Below are 20986 nucleotides of genomic sequence, written 5' to 3'. Positions count from 1 at the left end.
AGAGAAGCTCGGACACGCACAGAGGAAGAGGACGTCATTCTCCGCTCAGGTAGACGTTGTCCACTATATCTTTTCATAGCATATAGTTGTTTGTTGCTATATCAATGGAATCGGAATTTGGAATTTAGCACCTCCAAGGTCACAGTATGCCCAAAACAAACTAGTTCGTATGAAGTGTGGTACGAACACGACAACAAAATTACAGAAGTAGTTGTAACAAGAATGGGAAAAGAATGAGAGAGATGTACAAACTCTGCGTACCTTCAAAAACTGCCACACCTGGCCGATCGTCGCATGAAGTGGGCGGGATTGTCTATTTTGTAAAGTTACAAAAATTGTCGGCTGCAGCCAAAGTCACAGGGGTAGGACGTTTATGACACTATTAGACGACCCGACGAGCCGAAATAAGATAGTAGGTGTATACGTTTACACCTTGCTTGTGTAATCCATTGTCCATTGGTGTCAATTTGGTTCCTGGGTAAAAAGTCTCATGATACCACAAACCTCTTTGCCCCTTCATAGACATTTCACACCTTGTTACGCGTATTTGAACAGATGACTTCTGCTTGAAATGGCAGGCCTTTATCTGGCTGTGAATGCTGAGATCATGACCACAGTTGATGCATTTCACTATTGGCAAGTCTAATATCCCTGCTGAGAACTCAAAATCCCTCTGAGTGTAGATTCACTTTTGATGATCCAGATAATAAGAGCATGTTGATATAGCTATCCTGCCGCCTGCGATTTATAGGTTGATATGTCTTCACTTGCTGTTTTATCTTGTTAAGTGTTATACTAGAGGACCGCAGTGGATAAAAGCCTTCGGGGCTTTCTTGGGTTTTCATTCTCTGTGATTTTTAACGTATGTAATGACAGCAGTGCATTCGTTTTTCCAATCATAAAATAAATTCAATCAATCAATTCATTCTAAAATAGAATTCCTGATAGAATTATATTTTCCTGGTATAGTTTGCGGAAATGTAATATATTCTAACTGTGAAATGCTTTCCCTGAGGTGTCCCTCCCTCTGTGGAGGCACAAGTTGGCATTGTGAGAAAAAACACTTGTAGGGAGTAAGAATATTAAATGACCAGTGCCGGGTGATCTCAATCCAATCAAAATGCAATGTTTTCATTTCCATAAGAAGCCAGTGTCAGGGTATACGCTGCCGCAGAGAGGACAATTAAATAGAAAGGTAGCGTTGGGTTTGAACTGCAATGGTGATTTTTGTCTTGATTTGCTTGTGGCCACCTGAGTTCATCACAGCGCATTTTGTTAGGGACTCAGTTGAAATCATCTTGCCAGTAAACTTATTTAAATGCCGTGGGAGGAGAGAGCAGGCCCTGCGGCGCATATACTATCATGGCCTGAGTGCCAAAAAGTTGATATTCTAAAAGGGACAAAGATAGAACACCAGCATTAATATTTCATGAGGGAAATGCCATTTTCTTTGTATAATCAAAAGTGTTCTTATTTTGCCGTCGCATTTGATAAAGCGCTATAAAACTGTAGCTGCATAAAAATATACGTCTCTAGTGTGCATATTAATTACTGTGTGAATATATTACGCTGCTGCTGTTAGAAGTATTCACCCTTACCCTTCCAAAAAATGTCCTTGCGTGGCCAGGGGCTTCACTGCTCCTCTGAGAGACAAATTAAACACTCAGATGGATCATTCATTCGCATGATGAATTAATCTATTGATTTAACGGTGAAAGAGGATTTTTCCCTGAAGCAAGTCAGCCTCCTCTTTAGGTCACGTCAACAGCTCAGCAACAATGTCATAAAAGCAGTTTAAGTTGCTGATTGCAACATTTTTTATGTTACCTCTGCTGCAAACTTTATTCCGGAAGTTTGATTGATGACATCTTTGTTGTTGATCGCGTTGCCTAGGCGGGTGACTGCGGCGCACGATGCTTCATAGATGCTGAGGAAAGAGGGGTGAGGGGTGGGTGCGCAGTTTATTGGCCCATCACTGGTAGTGCAACAGTATTACGTTCCATTTGCATTCTAATTTTGTACAAATCCACTGCTTGTTCAATGGGCCTTAGTGAGATGGATGCACAGGTTTATAATAAACAGGGGACATCATTATGCAAATGAAGGAAATATTACACCCAGGAGTCGTAAAAATGTCTGCGATGTGTGTGGTGGGTGGCAGAGGCTGGGGGGGGGGGGGGGGGAAGCGTGGCACAACACTGTTCATTTCCTTACGCAAATGTCATTATAGTCAGATTAGAAGGCGAGGGGGACCGAGGGTAGTGAAGCAGTCACTGGCTTGAATAGCAGACTGATAGGTTTGGCATGGGAGTCTGTCTGCAGTACAGAATCAGGCGCTGATTGCACGGAAGATGTACATGGCTTTTAATAATCAGATTTACTGAGCACAAAGCAGCTCTAATTGGTTTTACATTTTTGCTAATTGGCATTTATGGAGAGCTGCTCAGCGGTAAAGAGGGATGGCGAGGAGAGGCGGGTTTGCCAGTGAGCGGCCCCGGCGGAGTCACTACACCCGTGGAGGCTGTCTGTCAGCTCGGTGACTCTCACACATTGAGTCCTTTGTGGCGAAATAAATAAATAAGAATGGCCAAACAGTGCACACAGTGGGAGAGACACAGCGGTACTTAGCAAAGCGGCCCTTGTTAGTATTCCGGGAGAGAAGTGTCCATTAAGGTTAATTTTTAGTCTCTCCCCAGAGCTAGCTTAATGGACAGGCGCTCTAGCAGCCTCTGGCTCAGAGTCCCAGACTAAACATAGCTCTGACACAAACACACGGCTGTGTGGGGAACTTAACCTGCATCAAACGGTGCATTAAAACTGTCTGAAGGAGCAACCTAAGGCCTTCCAACCTGGGGAAGGCACGGTGCTGCTTTTAGTGGCTTTTACATTGCATCATATTTTTGTCACACTTCACAGCAGCAAACACGCTAAGCTAACCTCCGCACCGACTGCTTATTCACTGCTTGTATTAAAACTATCAGTCATGTTGTCATAGTTTTATTTTAACACATTGATCTTCTTGGTCACAGCTGAATTGTGCTATATTAGTCTTTATCTTAGCTCATCGTGTTCATGTTGCCTTCATACATCTCTTTGTAAGCAGTGCAGCGGGGGCCTGAGGCCTGCTTGCTCGGTGGCACGGATGTGATGAATGGCTGCCAGGAGCTGGCACTGCCTCCTGATGGATGGGGGCTAAAAATGCTAATGGCCTATTGTTTTAAGGCTTTCGCCCGCCGTAACTTATAGCATTGTGAAATCCTTTTGCCACAACCCCATCAATTTGTCACAACCCAAAAGTTCAGAGTCAGAAAATGAAAAGGGAAAAGGGAGAAGGGCTGCTGGGTGATTTAAAGTCAAATATGCAGCCAGAGAGCACACAGACTGAAGTAGAAGGAGCTGGAATGCCTGCTCAGCCATATGTTTCATGGCATGTGTTAGCATAACATACAGCTTGCTCTTGTAGAGTGGATTTTGTTTTCTTTATAGTGTGCAGAGTCCCTAGCTGATGAAACATATGTGATGATGGCTGTGGATGATAACTCAGTGGGTATAGCACCAGGAAAACCAGTAGTCTACAGATTATATTCTCTCTGGAGTAAAATAAATAAGATTTTCTTACCTATACATTATGTCACAGAGTGTATGAGTTGCAGATTAGCCTCAGAGAAAGATTTGAACCTGTCGAGTTGACACCTCTTCATTTCCAGTGTTGTACCTGCAAAGAAGCAGGAACATTCCCAAGAGATCAAGTCTGTCTGTCCTCGGCAGGCCTCCCTGCAACATTTATGAGCGGCAGTACATTGATCCCACCTGTTCTGCAGCTCTCATTATCGCAGACATTTAGCAGCATTGGACACAGACCCACAGAAGACTTAAACAGCTTAAACTAATGCAGTCAAAGACAACAGTCCTGCTGTAAATCCAACCCGAAATGATGTTCAACTGTACTGCATTATACTGAGAGGTGTCTGTTTTTTAGCCTACCCGCCTTGAAATAATGGGGTGGACAAAACACCGGTGGGTATATTGCACTACAATTACAAATCAAGCCATTTTGAACAACAGCTGAACACTCATGAAGGTAGGATTACTGTTGCATTAAACCACATTAGTTTTCTGTAAGTGTTCCTAATAAACTATTATGACTATTATGACCTTATAAAGTTGATGTAGCAAACAAATTGGCAATTAGCTAGCGCACCCTCCGCCACACTCTCCTCCGTTACAGCAGAAAAGGACCTTCAGATTGCAACATTTCATGAAATCCTGCCATAATACAACCAAGCATACACATCATGACAGCACAGAGCCAAGCTCCCATTGGCAGCAAAAACGGTCATTAAGCAGAATTACGATTAATGTGCATATTGTAAATTTACAGATGGAACCCTTCACATTCCATCACAAACTGATTAGGCAGATTTTAAGTTCTAATTCCCTCCGAAACATTTTGTTTGGATGTTGATTGTCAATTTACGAAGTCATTAAGTTAGAACTGATGACTTTTTAAATGTTATTTTTGGGAATATTTTATATCCTGACTGTTCTTCTCGTCTAAACCACTTCCATTGGAGGTAAATGTGCAAGTTAGCATAACTCTATTGTCTTTAATAATCCTGAAAATAAACTGAATAAAAAGGAAAATTACAGCAGGTCGATGGAACGCAGAAGATAGAACAACACACCTGCCATGACATAGTTGCATCCCCTTGCAATGCTTGCAATGTTATACATTTGTATGCAAGAGCGAGCACAGGGAGAAAAAGTGAGAAAAGATGGAGCATACATAAAAATATCTGCTTCCGCCAATTTATCCCTGTGGAGCTACGTTGTACAAGGTATCAGTGACTATCCGGGACCATATCCAGGAGAAGTGGAAATCATTTCAGCGGTAAATCGTGTAGCCATTTCACAGCTTTCCATTCTGTGAGACAATATGATCCCTAAATGCATCCCACCCCCCCCTCAATCGCTCACTTTCACACCTTCTTCCCCTTTTTATTTATTTCTTTTCTCCTTAATCTTTCTCATTTTACTCATTCACAGCAGACATCCAGATCCGGGCAGATAAATTCCCCTCATTGAGTTTCTAACAAGGAAATATTTGCATAACAAGGAACATGATATGTGACATCAAAGACATTAATTGACTGAAGTGCTTTGTGATGAAAAAAGACATTCTTGCTCTCTCTTCTGGTACTGATTCTGTGTCTGATATGGGGTTTAAGACTGTGAAGCTCAACAAGAATGAATGCAAACAGATAATAACCTGGAAAATCCATTCTGTGGAGCAGCTGTGACCCTTGATTTTCTCCCAGACCCTGCAGTAATCTCTTCACAGAGCTGACAAAATATTATGTGCATACCCTCTCTAAGTGCAAGGTATTCCAAACAACTGGTGCCGAAATTTGGTAACGTAGACATGAGTCTGTGAAACTGTCCAAAAATTCAGAAGGATATACAGATAAGCTTTTTGTTGGTCACGTAACCTTGAATATGTTATCTCAAAGGACAATCAAATGGGAGCCTTTGGCGTTCTTTCGATTGTTTCTCTTTATTATCAAAAGGAGCTGAGGATGGTGATTGATATCAATGTTTGTCTAAAGCGCTGGTCACACAACAAAGTGGCACAGTAAAGTCCCTCCACTTGTCCTTGTGAAAGTGCATTCAGCATTTATGTCGAATGCAAATGTTTCAATTTAAATCAACTTCAGGTGTATTTGTTTTCTAGAGGAGGCCTCTGCTTGGTGAGAAAAGAGACACATTAAGTGGCAAAGCTGAGCTGTTGGATGGAGTGTTTGTTTTTCTGATTAAACTATTGAATAAATGCAGCGTATTTTATTTGGAGTCAAAGCTTAGTGCTTCGAGCAACAGCGTTAGCCCTCAGTGCCTGTAGCCCCACCAAGGTAAATAATCACCAGCTGCCAATGGTAGACTCTGCAACACAGATTTAGACTTCCCACCTCTCCGTTTTCTCAAGGTTGCACTTTTAAGGCGTTTTTTTGCAGGTCAACTGTGTTCATTTGCATGTCACAGTTTGAAAAAACAAATTTGAATGCAATGCGAAACAATACTTCAGCGGCATGAGCAAATCTCATGATTTGCAGCAATTTTATTGAAATAAAACAAATTTCTATTATGATATTTTGCCATTTTGTTTGCTGATATGACCAGATCATAACACTTTGGCCAACATCTGTTCACCAGATAGCCAAGATATTATTCAGGGCCCTCAGAGGATAATTCATCTTTGGTTTGTTTGATGACCTCCCTGACTTTTGTACATAAAGGCGCAATTGCGCTCTGGACCGTGAGGATTAAGGTGAAGAGGCTTCTGTGCAAACTGAAAGTGTTAATGACTCCACTTTGTAAACCTACAGAGACGAGAGGGAAAACATGGAGCGTCTACACACTTTTCTACACAGCTAGCGGCTAGCTTGCTGGTTAGTTTATGATTTATTCAATTATATACATATGTTTATTAAAAGGACTCACTGTGATCAGTTGCTTCACTTGTGGAGGCAAAGTAAATGTGTATTTGTTGTTCCCCTTTCTGCTGTTTTTATTGCAGGTTGGTGCACAATATCTCAAAGCCTGTAGCAGCTAATGGTGGACCTTTTGACCATGTCTTTTCATAAGAGTCACAAAAGTCTGTGGCTGTGAAAAACTGCTTCACTGCATGTGGTTTAAATCAATATTATGGGACAAAAAGCAGCAACAGAAACTTTTATATGAGGTGAATTAAATTTAGATGTAGCTGAGTCACCCCGAGCCTCCTCGCTGCTGCTGCTGTTCACTCGGAGACTAAAATTGTTGACTGAAAACTTCAAACTGTGGAGAGCAAAACACGGTCCATTTGGGGGACGCAACTGAATTTACTGTATCACAACATGTCACAAGAACAGTGTCCAAAAAAGCACAACTGCAGACTGAAAGTGAGAATCTCATTTGCGGATGGTAATTGGAATCACATTTGTTTTTTAGATAAATCTTTATCTAAAGCTTGCAGATGTAGCCTCCGTGTATTTGGATACACAAATATTCATCCAAGCAAGCTGTGTTTGATATAATTAGGCATTCTTCCAGTTTAATCAAATAACCCCGACACCAGACACACACATACTCACTTCCTCACTGTTTGAAAGCAACTCAATTTCCAGGCAGAAACATCAAGCAGTGTTTCTCCCTGTAAATTTCCACATTCACATTCACATTTCTGTTTATCTGCTCTTCATTACAGACTCCCTCTATCATCGCCGCTCAGAGTTGCTGCGATTTGGAGCCGCTTCCAGGAACGTGCTTCACCTCTCAGAGAAACAACTGCACATTCACCACTCAGGATTTACTTGACTTTTCCACAGTGGCTTTGCATAAATCAACTTTGGAAGCCTTCCCCGAAGAGATTTGGGGAAGGGGGGTTCATCACGGGGCCTCAATCAGGATAAAAATCCAACAATTAGTTATAATTCTTCACAATAATGGGAGAAAAATTGCAGTACCAGCGCACCGTGCCTGAACAGTGGGTTGAGATTGTAGCTGCTCAACTGTAGGTCATCTCCTATAAGCACTGAGGCGTTTGGATTAGCTACTCCTACACGGCTGTACTGTGGGACTGCTACGTGTCAAAAGCGTGACACACAAACACACACAAATATACGCACACTCACACACACACTGTAGGCCTTTTTGGATACACGGCGCTGTTGATCGATATGTGCGAAGCAACTTGAAGTGAAGAGATGCTTGGCTTGCTGACACCTACACAAAAAAACAATGCTTACAGAGATGTAACACTAAAACATCCTCCTCCGCTTGACATCACTTGTTTAATATTTATTATATCAACACTTTACCCAGCGACTCTGACAACCTGAGAGGCTTTTCGAGGGGTCAAGTGTTGTACTGGCTTGCAGATATTCCCGGGCCGCTATTTGTCATGTATTATGTGTTGTTGCGATGTATGATCGGGTGGTCGGAACGAGCCATTTGGGACCATTAAACTGCAGGTAACCACAGCAACAATACTCAAGTTGTACACTCATAGGTGAAATTAACCTGACAATGGGTTTAAAATGACTACAAATATGTTTGAAAGGGTTACTTTTTAAAAGACGATTGGTATGAAGTTATACTGATATTTTGGTTTCATGGGTTGGGTTTTTGCAATATCTTCCTCTGGAAGTTGCGCCACCACCCCCCAGTACAGTAAAGGTGACTTTTTTTTGCAGCACTTAAAAATAACATTTGAAAAACTAAACAGCAACATTTCTTCCCAGAATATACGTCTATTTCTTTGGCAAAAAGTTATCCCAACTAATCGGTAAGTTACAAACACTTTTCCCTTTGCCCATAAATCGCAAGCAAACCGTGCAATGTGTGGCAGTCTTTGTGAGTTATAAGGAGGCCGAGGCCGTAGCCAAGATTAAAAAAATACTCAGGTGGAAAGCACCAAGTCCCCCGAGTTTCTGAAAACAGTTTTCCACATGAAGGTCTTCGTTCCAAAACCAGGAACCAATCATCATCATTTATTCATTTTGTGGCAAGTTATATATTACAATTTGAATATACTGAATCTTTACTGGAATCAGCCACCAACCACGTTTACGTTTCCGATTGTAGATCGTAAACTCCCCTAAACGGGTCAAAACTCAAGCAAAACTTGTATTAGAACAACTTCAGACCGACACATTTTGACTATGCACTCTGCATGATTTTAGATGGCCATTGGAATCCATTCATGTAAAGCTGAGCTTAAATCTAATAGGAGCACTGCAGATCTCATGTCAAATGTGTCAAAACTGTTGTTTGTGGCCACACCCCAATCAGTGATACCCCAGGAGGAGTTGTGGCTTCGACAGCTGTTAGGAAATGTCTGTTATGGCATCGCTGAGAGGGGTGGAGCCACAAATGCAGCATGTCTGAGAGTTTCAGCCCACAGAGAGCAGTGCAGCGGTCCTTTGTGGTTTAGTCCTGCTTTACCCATCAAGGGCAGTTAACATTGCCAAAAGAATCCCATTAGCCTGGCTGTCAGAGGAGACTTCCGACTATGGTTTGAAGGCTTTTCAATCCTGACAAGCATTGTGAGGAAAATACTTGAAAAGTTTCACATGAAAATGGTCAGATTTAAAGATATTTAGCAGAAAAGTAACAGCAGGAGCTCTGATTTCAGGACTACACTTGGATATGGAGATAAACAGAATATGTTGTGTTGTTACTAAAAGTGTTACTCAGTTCAAAAGTTTTACTTTTTAGTAACTTTACACTTTAAAAGTATATACAAACAACGTAACGTAATTCAGAGTTAGAGCCCTCGCCATTATACAATGAAAAAAAAATGGTGCTTTGGACCAACACAAAATAATTACTTTAATTTGTGAGACATTCATTTATTATTTTTAACTAATTAATTATATGTATGACTTGAAACCTTAGATTTTGATTTAATATTAAAATAGTTCCTTAGCCAAAGACAATCATTTACATAATATTTATATTACATAAGTATACATAACTAAACGTGTTAAAAGACACTTTACAGATTTACAGATTTGTATTGGTGTCATTTTCATACTTTCCACAATGCAATATTTGGATATAATATCCATCGTATGCTCAGGCTTTCACTGCTGCTGCTGCTGCTCTGAAGCAACACATATTTCACACTCTAATTAAAGTATATTAATATGTTCCAGCCACACTATACAGGGTTTTACAAAAGATAAGATAAACCAGCACATATGCGTAAGTCGTTGCAGTGGACATATTGAATTCTAAAAAAAAACCTGTGTGATTAATGACCACTGGAGGACAGAGAACTCCACAGTAATTATAGGCTGATAGGCAAATGTGCATGAAAGTAGGATAAGCCTGAGAACATATATGAACTTTAAAGTTTAAATATTCAATGTTTTATCTTGTCTCAAGCGTAATGTGGTTAATGCAAAACGTACCCTATTCCTTGATAAGGTTGTGCACATCTTCTCCAAGGTACACAATGAGCCATTACCGCAGACATTCTCTCTTTAGAGTCACCTCAACGGATTAGATGAGAGCGCAACCGCACACATATTGTAAAAATATACTGTTCAATTCAGCACCTTGTCTGAAGATGCAAACACTACGCAATGCACAAATGGGCACTTACAGTTACAGTAACTGTGATTTTCAAATGCTATGAGCAGACCAGTTAATAAGCCTGTCACACTCAGAGTCAAAATAAAATGTGACAGCTTATTATCGTATAACCATGTGACAAAGGCCTGTGCAAAGTGCTTTAAACGGGAAATTCCACAAGGATATGAAGTACCAACACGTTCTCTGCCCAACTCGTCACATACTGACGCTTTGTCTTACTCTTTGGCGTCACTTTCTGACACACTGGAAAAAATTAGCCCACGGTTGCAGTAAACACGTGGTTAATGTTGCAAATCCAAACAAAAGTACTTAAACTGAGTGAAACGTAAACAATGTAACATAAGTACAGAAAACACCTCGCAAACATAACTTCAAAATGACTCTACAACACTTTGGGACTCGAACATCGGTCTCCTGGTGGCAGGTCCTGTCACTTCAAGATCATATCTAATGTCATCATTCAACCAGGATCTCTAGACAGTTGTACTGATTCCCTGACCGCTAATGAGCCAACAAAGCAGGAGTTCAGTGCAGTCACTTGTCTTCCACATACCAACTAGGCATGCAAACGATATGCTCCTAAAGGTAAGAAATCAATTGTTGTTTCCTTGCACTACACAGATTAAGAGGCCGCAACAGCTCATTTGTGCCCCGGGGCCGTCTGGCAGGTTAATGCAGTCATGGGATATGTACAAATACCTATGTTAAAAACACATATTTAATTGCTGTTGGTATCTACTATACCAGCCTTCAGAGGGCTACATTAATAGCACTCGGGTGCAAAAAAAAACTCGAGGGAAACAACACATTTCTAGATGTTAGATTACAGCATAAAATATCAAAACAAACCAAACATTATCAGTATACGCGTGTTCAACCACCTGCTACTTTTAATATTAACAGGGCATCTCTTTGCTGCATTAAAAGCCTCAGTCAGCCCTGAAAACGTATTTTCACATGCCAGATCATCATTCCTCCCCATCCTGGCTTTATCTCGCTCTTACTCATCGTCTCTGCTGATCTGCGGTTCTCAGCCTTAATGTGCCTTTTTACGCCGCCTCCACTGACCCTGCTCAGCTTTGCTTGCCTTATCCCTCCTCGCCTCGGCCTATCTGCACACCTTCTACACTCCCTGTAGTCCAAGCCTTAGCTTGGCCCTATTTGTTGCTTCCCCAAAGACATTTTCATTAAGATGATGTCAGGATAGAGTCAACTCATTCTGCATTATGTTTACTCAAGGAGATAAAGTCCAGCACGCCTTTCTTCTTTGTTGTGATCTCACCAGGCTCAGCATGGCTCTCTTTAGATAAATACTAAATAAATAAATATACAAATTAAATAAGATAAGAGTGGCAGAGAAATTATTGTTAATTCTGTACATTATGGATTTACTGGGATATTTTAAGATACCAAATTAAAACATTAGAAATTGACATTGGAATAATGGAGTAAAACCTTAAAGCAGTGGTTCCCAACATGGGAACAAAGTGATGCTCAGAGAATGGAATATCTACAAAAAAATGAAGATATTTTAACAAAGTTGCACACAACGTCACCACACTAGCATGCTAAGTTAGCATTGTCGTGAGTATGTCAGCACGTCAACAGTTAGCTCAAACCACAGCCTCGTGGTGCTGCTATTGCTGTAAAATCATATTATCATGTTGATATATTTTAGCTGTTCGCGAAAGAATGCACAGCATTTAACCTGAGCAACGTATCCTCTACAACGGTTCCTATGATATCTTACAAAAAGATGCTCCTCGTTTTTAGTGCGTTTTCCTTACAAAAGCCAGCAACACGTGTTAATTTCCTCTTGACACACGCATATGGTCTTTTAAAAAAAAACTTCCGTCTTCACTGGAAATTCCGTTAGGTTTAGGCATAACAAATACTTGGTTAGGTTTAGAAATAGATTGTGAAATACTTAGCTAGGTTTAGGCAACAAAACCACTTAGTTAGGTTTAAAAGAGATGGTATTTTTGGTTAAAATAACCACGGAAGTGCTAACTAATAACGAAAGTTAGGTGACAAAAATATCAACGTTGACTTTGTGTTTCAAATGGGACAGCGGCCTCCTCTCCGAAAGATCGCTGTTAGTTGGTCCCGCTCAGTGTGTGCGTCAGTAGTTTTTGTACTTCCTTGTACATGATTGCGTGCATAACATATAAAATAATTCCGGGAGATATCAACAAATTACAGCGCATTTATTTTCACAGGTAATGTTATGAATGCTGGATGACACCAGCCAACCCTGTGACAGGGATTTCCGGAAATAGTCAAGTAGCATTTCAGCAAGACCCGGCAGGCATCTGCTGGCCGTGTATAAGGTTGAAGTTGATAACTTCATCAGGGGTTACTCTGCAGAGCCCTTCCAGAACTACCGAAGGCCGCTAATCAGTGAGGAGGCCATTAAGTGCAAAATTAGCTGTAAAATCACAGGAGATGACTAGGAGGAAAAAAACAAGAAGGAGCCGCAGCGTGAAAAGCAAGTTACAATAACAGCTGAGTGAATTGTTCTGTATTTCCAGTCAAGATAACCACAGGAAAGTAAAACAAGGATTGATTGCAGTAAATGCATGTGATTAGTAATCTGCAGGCTGTGTATTAGCAAGCAATGAGTTATAATGAGCGCCCAGTCTATACTGTCAACACTGCAGTGTTCAGCTGAGTGAAATCATTCAAAGGGTTACGCCTGCAGTGTTGTGCCAATTAAAGCCGGTTTCACATCAAACTTTGTGGAGCTAACGCTGTGTGTATTTAACAATAAGAACAGTCCTTTCATGCTGAGTGTAACAGAGCTCTTGTGCATACAGAGCATTATTGAGCTGTCATGGAGAAGGTTGTCTCGGGTCACTCATGCTGTTGTAACAAAGCCAAATCACAGAGGGTTATTACAGGTCATTTGGCTCTGTTTCTAATCACGCTTTTTAGAGAAACGTTAGCGGTGCGTTTACACTTTTTAACCCACACCTTGCTCCTTTCTTCGACGGTAGAGTTTCAATAGATTTTTTTTTTTTCTTAATTATTCTCTTCTGTGCGAGAACAGCAGAACAAATCAGCCATGGAGAATGAGTTCTCTGACAAGGACTTTAACAGCCGTGATATTTCTTCAGTCACTCGGTTTTTTTTTTTTTTAGTCGTGGCATATTTCAAACGAGTGCCAAGCTTCACCCTGCATGACACCCTGATTGCCGCCTGCATTACACACAGCATGTGTTCAGCCAGGTACTTTCTGTGAGGAGCTCTTGTGTGGGCTCATACGTACAGTTTGACAGGTATTCTGCAGGATTTAAATGGTATTTTAAAGTTAATATGAAAGCTCAGTCAGCAGCTCCCAAACTGTTGTCACATTGGTGGAAAGTAACGAATGTAGTCAAGTTCTGTCCTTAAGTACAGTTCAAAGTACTTGAACTTCAGTATTCCCTTTACAGAGAGAAATGTTTTACATTTTACGACACTAAATTTAATTAAAAGCTATAAATACTAGTCACCCTGCAGATTAAGATTTAAAAGCTTGGGATTGTTTTATAAAATATGATTTCATCCTGCTAGAGGTGTGGTTCCAGGGATGGAAATGTTGGTATAGTCTGTCACCACTTTCGTCCAGACTGAAATATCTCAGCAACCACTGCACTGATAGAAAGGAAAGGTTGTACAGATATCCATGGTCCCAAGAGGATGTATCCTACTGAGTTTGACGATTCCTTTCCTTTTTCTCGAGTGACACCAGCAGGTCAAAGTTTGCACTTATCCTGTGGCGTATCTTAACACCTACTGGATGGATCGGCACAGTCTGTGCAGACATTCATGTTTGTTGTGCCACCATCGGGTCAAACATGTAATGTGTCCAATCATTTTTTGGTTTATGACTTATTAACTGTATATCTGCAGAACTACGATGTGTTAGCAAGTAGCTGGAAGCACCGCTAGGCCTACAGGTACAACCTCACAGAGCCACTAGCATGCGTGAAGACCATTAGTCCTGTTAGATTCAATTTATAGATTCAACTACCCAACAATATCCAAATGACCGAAAACTATATGCATGAACAATAATCTCTGACTTTTGAAATAGTACAGCCAAAAAAAACAACGTAACTTATCGTACTTTACTTCAATCTGCATCCACTGCATGTTAAACAACTTTGCTCCTTTTTTAAACTGCTGCAACAATAAAATGTGTGCAACTGTAATAACAAACCAATGATATACAGGATGTATTAAATATGTATATGGCAAATACTTGTATCATTTTACATAGAAATTTGAACACAGGATTATTATGTCGACTTGAGTTTCGTGCTATTGTTGTAATTCTGCTAAACTAAAAGATGTGAATACTTTTTCCACCACGTTCAGCATGTTTACAATTCAGTGCTAAATCAACATCGGCGTTACCATATGCAGAAAACCATAATCACTCGTTCATTCAAAGTCTGTAAGTTATGCAACGAAGTAGTACTGACAGTTTAGTGAGGTGAGACATTTCTTGCTGCAATCCGCATAGGTGGGTGAAAAAATCCATGCTGGTTTGATCGATACTTGGAAAGCAACAGGGAGAAGAAGTAAAGAGCAACATTGCCCTCTACTGGTCTGTTTAACAGATTACTACACATATTAAATATTAAAACAGCATTTAGAGGTGTGACATAAGAATAAAAAGCAATCCACCTCAATCTCATCTAACAGACTATGAATAAAAACAGAACTACACCACTCAGATGTTGCTCTATGTCTAGACATCGGGCCCGTCTGCAATGCAAAGGTGGAAAGTAATGTATTAAGTTTACTCACGTATATACTGTACACCTCAAAACTGCACTGAAGTACTTTACTTGAGTATTTCATTCTTTTAGTACCTTTCAGATTATACATACAAAACATATCAGTTTATCATGACATTGCTATAGATTAAATAAATATCAGTATTAGCTCCATCTTAACCAAAAGTACTGTTTACATAATAATGCCTCAATATTAGTGTACTTTTACATTTAATGATTTAAGCACATTTTGTTGCTAGTACTTCTGTACTTTTGTGTTTTTTTAATGTTCAGATTTGGGTTATTTTGTCAAATAACACTTGCTAGATTGGATTAATAAACTCTGGTCTCCTAAACGTGTTCAGGACCTCACCGCTGGGTGATCTACACCACAGAGATGAACGGAGAGAACACCATGTGGGAGGTGGACGGCAGCATGGCTCCAGCTGATGGTACATTTGGTATAGAATCAGTACGACAATGACCATTTGGGCTAAAACTCTAAATGACTTCTGGGGCAATATTTGGCACGTCTTCTATACAAAATAATGATAAAAAAAAATATGCAGTTGTTTGTAGTCTACTGTACTGTCTTGACAAGTAGATTACACATTATTTGCATTTTTTCACCTCCCGCAGAAATGTACCCATCAACAAAAATCCCCACAAAATGAACAAAATGAAGGAATTAGCTTGTCATTTCAGCCAGCTACATTTTGTGTTCACTCTTCAGGCATCGCTGGCAGCACTGCATGACAGACGACCCCCCCACCACCACCACACATCCACCACAGCCCAAGTAGTTCCTGGCTGAGGTCCATCAGATCAACGTGAGTGGCAGCTCACAGCAGTACGCGCCCTTCCCCACCACCAGCAAGAAGATCCACGAGTGGGTTCCACCCAAAGCCGGAGCTCAGTGAACTCTGACTGCTTATTTGTAAATGATAAAATCTCTATACAGACATTTATGATGGGAGTGGCAGTTCTTACAATAAACCTTTTAGACAATGGCAGTGTGCCCCACAGGAGGATTTTCTTTATGAGGGAATTACTTTAATGTGAGAAAAACAACTTGGCACACAAACATCTGCCTGTGTCCAGTTGTTTTACCTTTTTTACCCTCAGACACGCTGCTATGCCTGTGATCAGAAATATAAACATTTGCAAGTTGTTATTTCAACATTTGGTACTTTACTTAAGCAGCTAGCTGGCTATAGAGCTGCAGTTGACAATCATTTCTAGCTTAGTTTGTCTAGTCGGCTGTTAAAGACGCAGCAGCACTCTTCTTGATATTGTCTTCTTGTCAGTATTATACTTCAGTACATTGGTCTCACTTAAACCAACAATATGTTGACAATAAACCAAACAAAAAAATGTAAAAAAAGATCTGTATAATAGCTGTTGGCCTCCAGTCAGAATTTTAATTCTTAACAGTTGCTGTACACCGTGGATTGGACGGATTGCTTATACGTAAAGTCTCTTACTTCTGAATGACCTGCACTGGTCACCTGTCTGTCTTTCTAACTGAGAAGTCTTTACAGCTGCTGGGCCTGCTGGTCTCTATTCTGATGATACATCAGGTCAAACGTCACAACAGCGGTGGAGGAGCGTCCATCAACATGAAGAGCTACTAAAAGAAACCCTTCAGACTTCAGGTGCAGTCATCACAACGTTTGAACGGTCCAGACCATCCAGGACACTAACACAACGTGAGCTTGATGGAGGAGAAGCATCAGAGTCCGATTCCCAAATATTACGTCATATTTAATTTGATTCAGTTTTCTAGGTTGTCAGTGAGATACCCAGACCTTTAAACCACCAGCAGAGGGAGACAAAGACCACAGTTTTCAGTAAAGCAGGTTCACAGAATCTACTAGATGTGCAGGGATTTCAAACATACAGTAATCGCCATTAACTTGGAGTATTCCCTTTCAAAATGCTGTTAGCACACAAAAGCAGCATCACTTATTAATTCACTGCATCTGTGATGAGCCACTGTTTTACATGGCAGACTACGGTTAGACAACGTGATGAATACTAAGCTCCAGTTGTTCCACCTTTTCGCCAGCAGGGAACATGCACGAGCATCCTTGCATAACGGCGTGTTCTGTAGCTTTAAGAGAGCCATGTCCAATCACCGTTTCTTTACTCTTCAGGGAGGCCTCAATACCCAAAAGATGGGCTCCATTTCGGTTGTGTAATATTAAAGCCCATCAATAACAGGCCCCAAACCTCACATGCAGTCTCATTGAAGCTTCATCATCTGCATGTTAAAAACCATGAGGGAACATAACACCTTAAGGTGGATGTGTTCATTGTGTGCTATTGCGCAACATTCCCTAGTAGAACTATACAAAGCATGTAGTACAAGACAATAGTAACAGCGAGCCAAACAGTGCGTTTACATTTTTATTTGTTTGTTTTAGTACAACAGTTCAAGTCAACTAGCCACTGTATCTAACGAGATGCCAAAGTGTATTGCTCGTCTGCATTCCACGTGTAGAACACTGCCAAGTGATGTTCAAGGTGGCATCCATTTCCATGTCTGGCATGTTAATTCACACCAATACAGCAAGAAGCCATGTGCGTTGAAGACAACCCCAGTGTTACAAAAGCAAAGAATCAGCACGAAACGTGATCTGCAGGAGCAAACTGGCAGAATCTGGGTAGCAAAGCCGCACGAAACGTATAACAGCCGACGCCTTGGTCATAACTTGTGCTACTTTTTTTTTATTTTAATATACAGTAAGTGCTAAGAACAGGTGTGGTTCACATGAACATTTTTTATTCCTCAAAAACGCACTATGAAATAGGCAGGGCTAAAAGACCTATGCATAGAAACATGCTTCCTCAAAAAGAACAGGATAAGTACACACTGCTAATTTTCAAAGCGGGCAGAAGCGGCACTGACAAAGCTACAAATGGAACGGACTCAACAAGTGGGGGGGAAAAATGATCCACATGTAAAACCAGCGCAAGAACACTTATAGCAGAATAATTGAAAAATTCACAGAGTAGAACTTGGATTTATTTCAAAAAGGTGGGCAGTGAACACAACAAAAATATTGGCCAAACAAAAAATAAATCAATCTTTGGATACGTAAAAAACCCTGTACAAGCCCCCATTCGCAACCTTCAGTCTTCAGAGCCATCTTTGGTTTCCTTGTTCTTTCGCACCTCTTCCAACTTCTTGTCCTAAAGAGGAATTAAAAAAAAAAAAGGTTTAAGTTCCAACATCCTGGTAAAAACGTATGCAACTTCATCTATTTAACATTAACTGAAACACTGACCTTCTCCTTGAATTTCTCATTCATGGCTGCCATAAGTGCTGTGCGGTTCTCTTTGTTGGCCTCCATCTTCTGGTTGAGCTTGTCCTCGGCCATCTTGCTGAAGTTGTTGTTCTCCTCCATAGCTTTCTGGAGCACTTCCTTTTCATGCTCGCGCTTCTCAGCCAAGTGCTTCAGCACCTCAGCTTCATGGTTCTGAAAAGGGATGGTTTAAAAAAAAAAAAAAAAAAAAAAAAGAAAATTATAAATGATTTGGTGTCCTAGGTTTCTAGGACACCATCGGGCTCAAGAGGCATTATAATAAATATATTTCTACCTTGCGTCTCTCCTCTGCAGCGTCCAGCTTCCTCTGAATTTCCTCCAGCGACACATCCTTCTTCTTGGGAGGAGACAGGGGGAATTCAGCCTTGGAATCTATGGCAGGAGTAGCCAGGATGACCTCAAAGGCTTGGCCAGAGGCTCTCTTGTCGAGCTCCTTGACCACGATATCTGAACACACACACAAAGGTAAAACAATGCATTCAGGCACAATGAACCATAATTTAACCAATTATTTACATTAAAATCTTAAATGTAGTCACCGTCGCAGGTTGCCATTGTAGGAGTGCGCTGCAGGTCGATTTTACCTGAAGGGGAAATATAACAAAGGTTAGATTGATGAACAGTCCGATGATTTCTTACCAGCAAATGGCTCCAACAGCGACATCTAGCGGATGTTTTAAACCATTTATCCAACTACCCGCCATCTAAACAAGCCGGGTTAAAAACAAAGCGCAGCGGCAACACCCCGTGGCCGCCTTTAAGCACTGCAAGCAACCACCGCCCATCCAGCCACATACACACAAAAGCTGCATGTTACACACCATTCTTTATCATCCAACTTGTGGCAACGACATGCAGATGAATCCGCGAGCAACCAAACCGAGTCACGAGACAAAGAGAGGCGAGGGCTCTGCGCGAGCCTGTCTGCCGCGTTGGCGGTTAATGAACGCGACACAAAGTCGCATTTGGTTGAAACAAAAGAATGTGATGATGATGATGAAGAGGGCGGGTACGACCGGCAGTGCCAGGTGCAGACAGGCCTGCAAGTCGGCCAATATGCCCCATCCGAAATGAGATTAGTGAGCAATGAGCATATCTCGGGGGGGCAATTACCCACCAGGGAGCACCTGTTCCTTGCACCATGTGTTTGAGCCGCAGGAGGAGGAGGATGAAGAGGGGGGGGGGGGCACAAGTACTGCAACAGCCGAATAAACATGCATGGCGAGCTCGAATAGCTGGACCTTTGTGCTCAAAACGTGAAGTCATCAATATCATTTTAAGTCTTAATATAGATGAAACCGTTGGGGGCGATGACAATAGCCGCCATATTTGGTAAAATGGGTTTATGTGAATCATAGACGGTCACCAACATTTGGGGTAGAGTGAAAAGACCCCTCCCCTTGTTGTTCATGAAAGGCTGCAGAAATAGCAAACGACAGAAATCCAATTTTGACGGTTTGGTGAATGCCTGCACCTGGCCATCCCACATTGACACCATGGTTGTCATTTTTTGAATTTTACTTTGACTGCTGATTGGCTTCGCCTCGCTGACAACAACCACACACACACACACACACACTTTAGATTCGAGCCTCACAAGCAGCATCAAACAAAGGAGCTTTTGACGCCAACGTGGCGAGCAGCTGCACACAAAGACGAGCCGACTGCAGGTTATTTCCACAGAAAATGTAGAGAAAACCCCCCCCAAAAAATAGTTTTGCACACACACAGCTGAATTATATAAAATGACTAACAAAACACGACATGTCTGCTACCTACAAGTGACATGAAACATGTCGCCCATCAATCCACCCCCCCGTCTGCGTCTTTGTCGGTGCCAACTGTGCCAGTGTCTGTCTGCCACCATACAATAGGCTAACACACCGCCAAGCAGCCCAACAACCGACTGTCATAATGTAAAGATAGCTCATATGCTACGCTAACACACACACACACACACACACACACACACACACAGCATGCACGACAATACAAACAAAGGGTGTAGGAAAATTACCCACTTTCTAAAATGAACTCCATTCAAATATAAAACTTGGACGCCTGCATTTATTTTTACAAAAAGTGAAAAACAAACAAAATGTGCACTTACGGACGAAAAGGAAATCCTGGTGTACTTCTTCTGTTGTAAAGATTTTGTGTGTCACACCCACCTTAAACCAGCTCTGGATGCTGTGCTCCTCTCTCAAAGAGTTTACCGCGAGCCCTGTGCGCGAGTGTGGCACAGGCGCCCAAATAAATGGGCCACATTCAGTGTCGTCACGCCGATTGCGGCCAATCATCGGTTTGCTCCTCGCTCACAGGTGCCTCTGGGAAGTGTAGTTGTTTTGTGACTTTACGTTTAGACAATGAGCTACAACTGTTCTACTCTTCAAAATGGATTAATCATTATTATCTAGAGCAAACTCGGTTAGGTAGCAATCCATAGTGATATTTTGGAAAGCAGTTTTTAAGAAAAAAGCTGTTATTTGCAAGGGTCATTGATCCTCTATGTTTCAGTTTATCGCCCCACCCATTGCTGAGTGGATTTGGGAAATGTGGCTGTCACAAATTGTTTTATTTTTGGCATTTAGGTACTAGTTAATTGTAAGATTTTAACTAAGATAACAATAACAATTTTAACTCAGTACGCTTTTTTTGTGTGAAACAAATTGTTTTTCAAAGCTAAGTATTTCTCTATGTCTTAAAATGTGTCTTGAGGAGAACAAATACACTTAAAAACAATTCTGTCTCCACCAT

General features: G+C 41.2%; 1 protein-coding gene and 1 pseudogene across 3 annotated transcripts in view; one reads left to right on the top strand and one right to left on the bottom strand.

The window, feature by feature from the left end:
• The window catches only part of LOC306708465 (NADH dehydrogenase [ubiquinone] 1 alpha subcomplex subunit 12-like), a 44710-nt pseudogene extending 28890 nt beyond the window's left edge, over positions 1-15820 (top strand). Inside the window, exons 2-4 of the transcript in view lie at positions 15266-15352; positions 15540-15543; positions 15634-15820. The product of the transcript in view is annotated as an NADH dehydrogenase [ubiquinone] 1 alpha subcomplex subunit 12-like (transcript). The remainder of the gene's footprint in view (positions 1-15265; positions 15353-15539; positions 15544-15633) is intronic.
• A 1481-nt stretch (positions 15821-17301) lies between these two features.
• LOC306707988 (stathmin-like) lies at positions 17302-20447 on the bottom strand. 2 transcript variants are annotated; one of them, XM_079175664.1, is made up of 5 exons: positions 20401-20447; positions 18769-18813; positions 18504-18676; positions 18191-18382; positions 17302-18095 (listed from the first exon to the last, which is right to left on the bottom strand). In XM_079175664.1, the coding sequence occupies exons 2-5, from the start codon at positions 18782-18784 to the stop codon at positions 18036-18038; spliced, it is 441 nt and encodes a 146-aa protein (XP_079031790.1). In that variant the 5' UTR covers positions 18785-18813; positions 20401-20447; the 3' UTR covers positions 17302-18035. The 2 variants fall into 2 exon arrangements, with proteins under 2 accessions (XP_079031790.1, XP_079031789.1); XM_079175663.1 differs by having other exon boundaries at positions 20340-20443.
• Between the last annotated feature and the right edge of the window lie 539 nt (positions 20448-20986).

Source organism: Pholis gunnellus (genome assembly GCF_910591455.1).
Source record: "Pholis gunnellus genome assembly, chromosome: 16".
Taxonomy (NCBI): Eukaryota; Metazoa; Chordata; class Actinopteri; order Perciformes; family Pholidae; genus Pholis; species Pholis gunnellus.
The sequence above is the reverse complement of the archived record's forward strand: the minus strand, read 5'-3'. Positions and strand labels throughout refer to the sequence as shown.

Bases quoted from the DNA above. Each gene is read 5' to 3' on its own strand.
- LOC306707988 (XM_079175664.1), bottom strand. The intron at 18,383-18,503 runs GTAGAAATATAT...ATCCCTTTTCAG, and splicing joins CTGCAGAGGAGAGACGCAAG to AACCATGAAGCTGAGGTGCT. The intron at 18,096-18,190 runs GTCAGTGTTTCA...ATTCCTCTTTAG, and splicing joins ATGAGAAATTCAAGGAGAAG to GACAAGAAGTTGGAAGAGGT.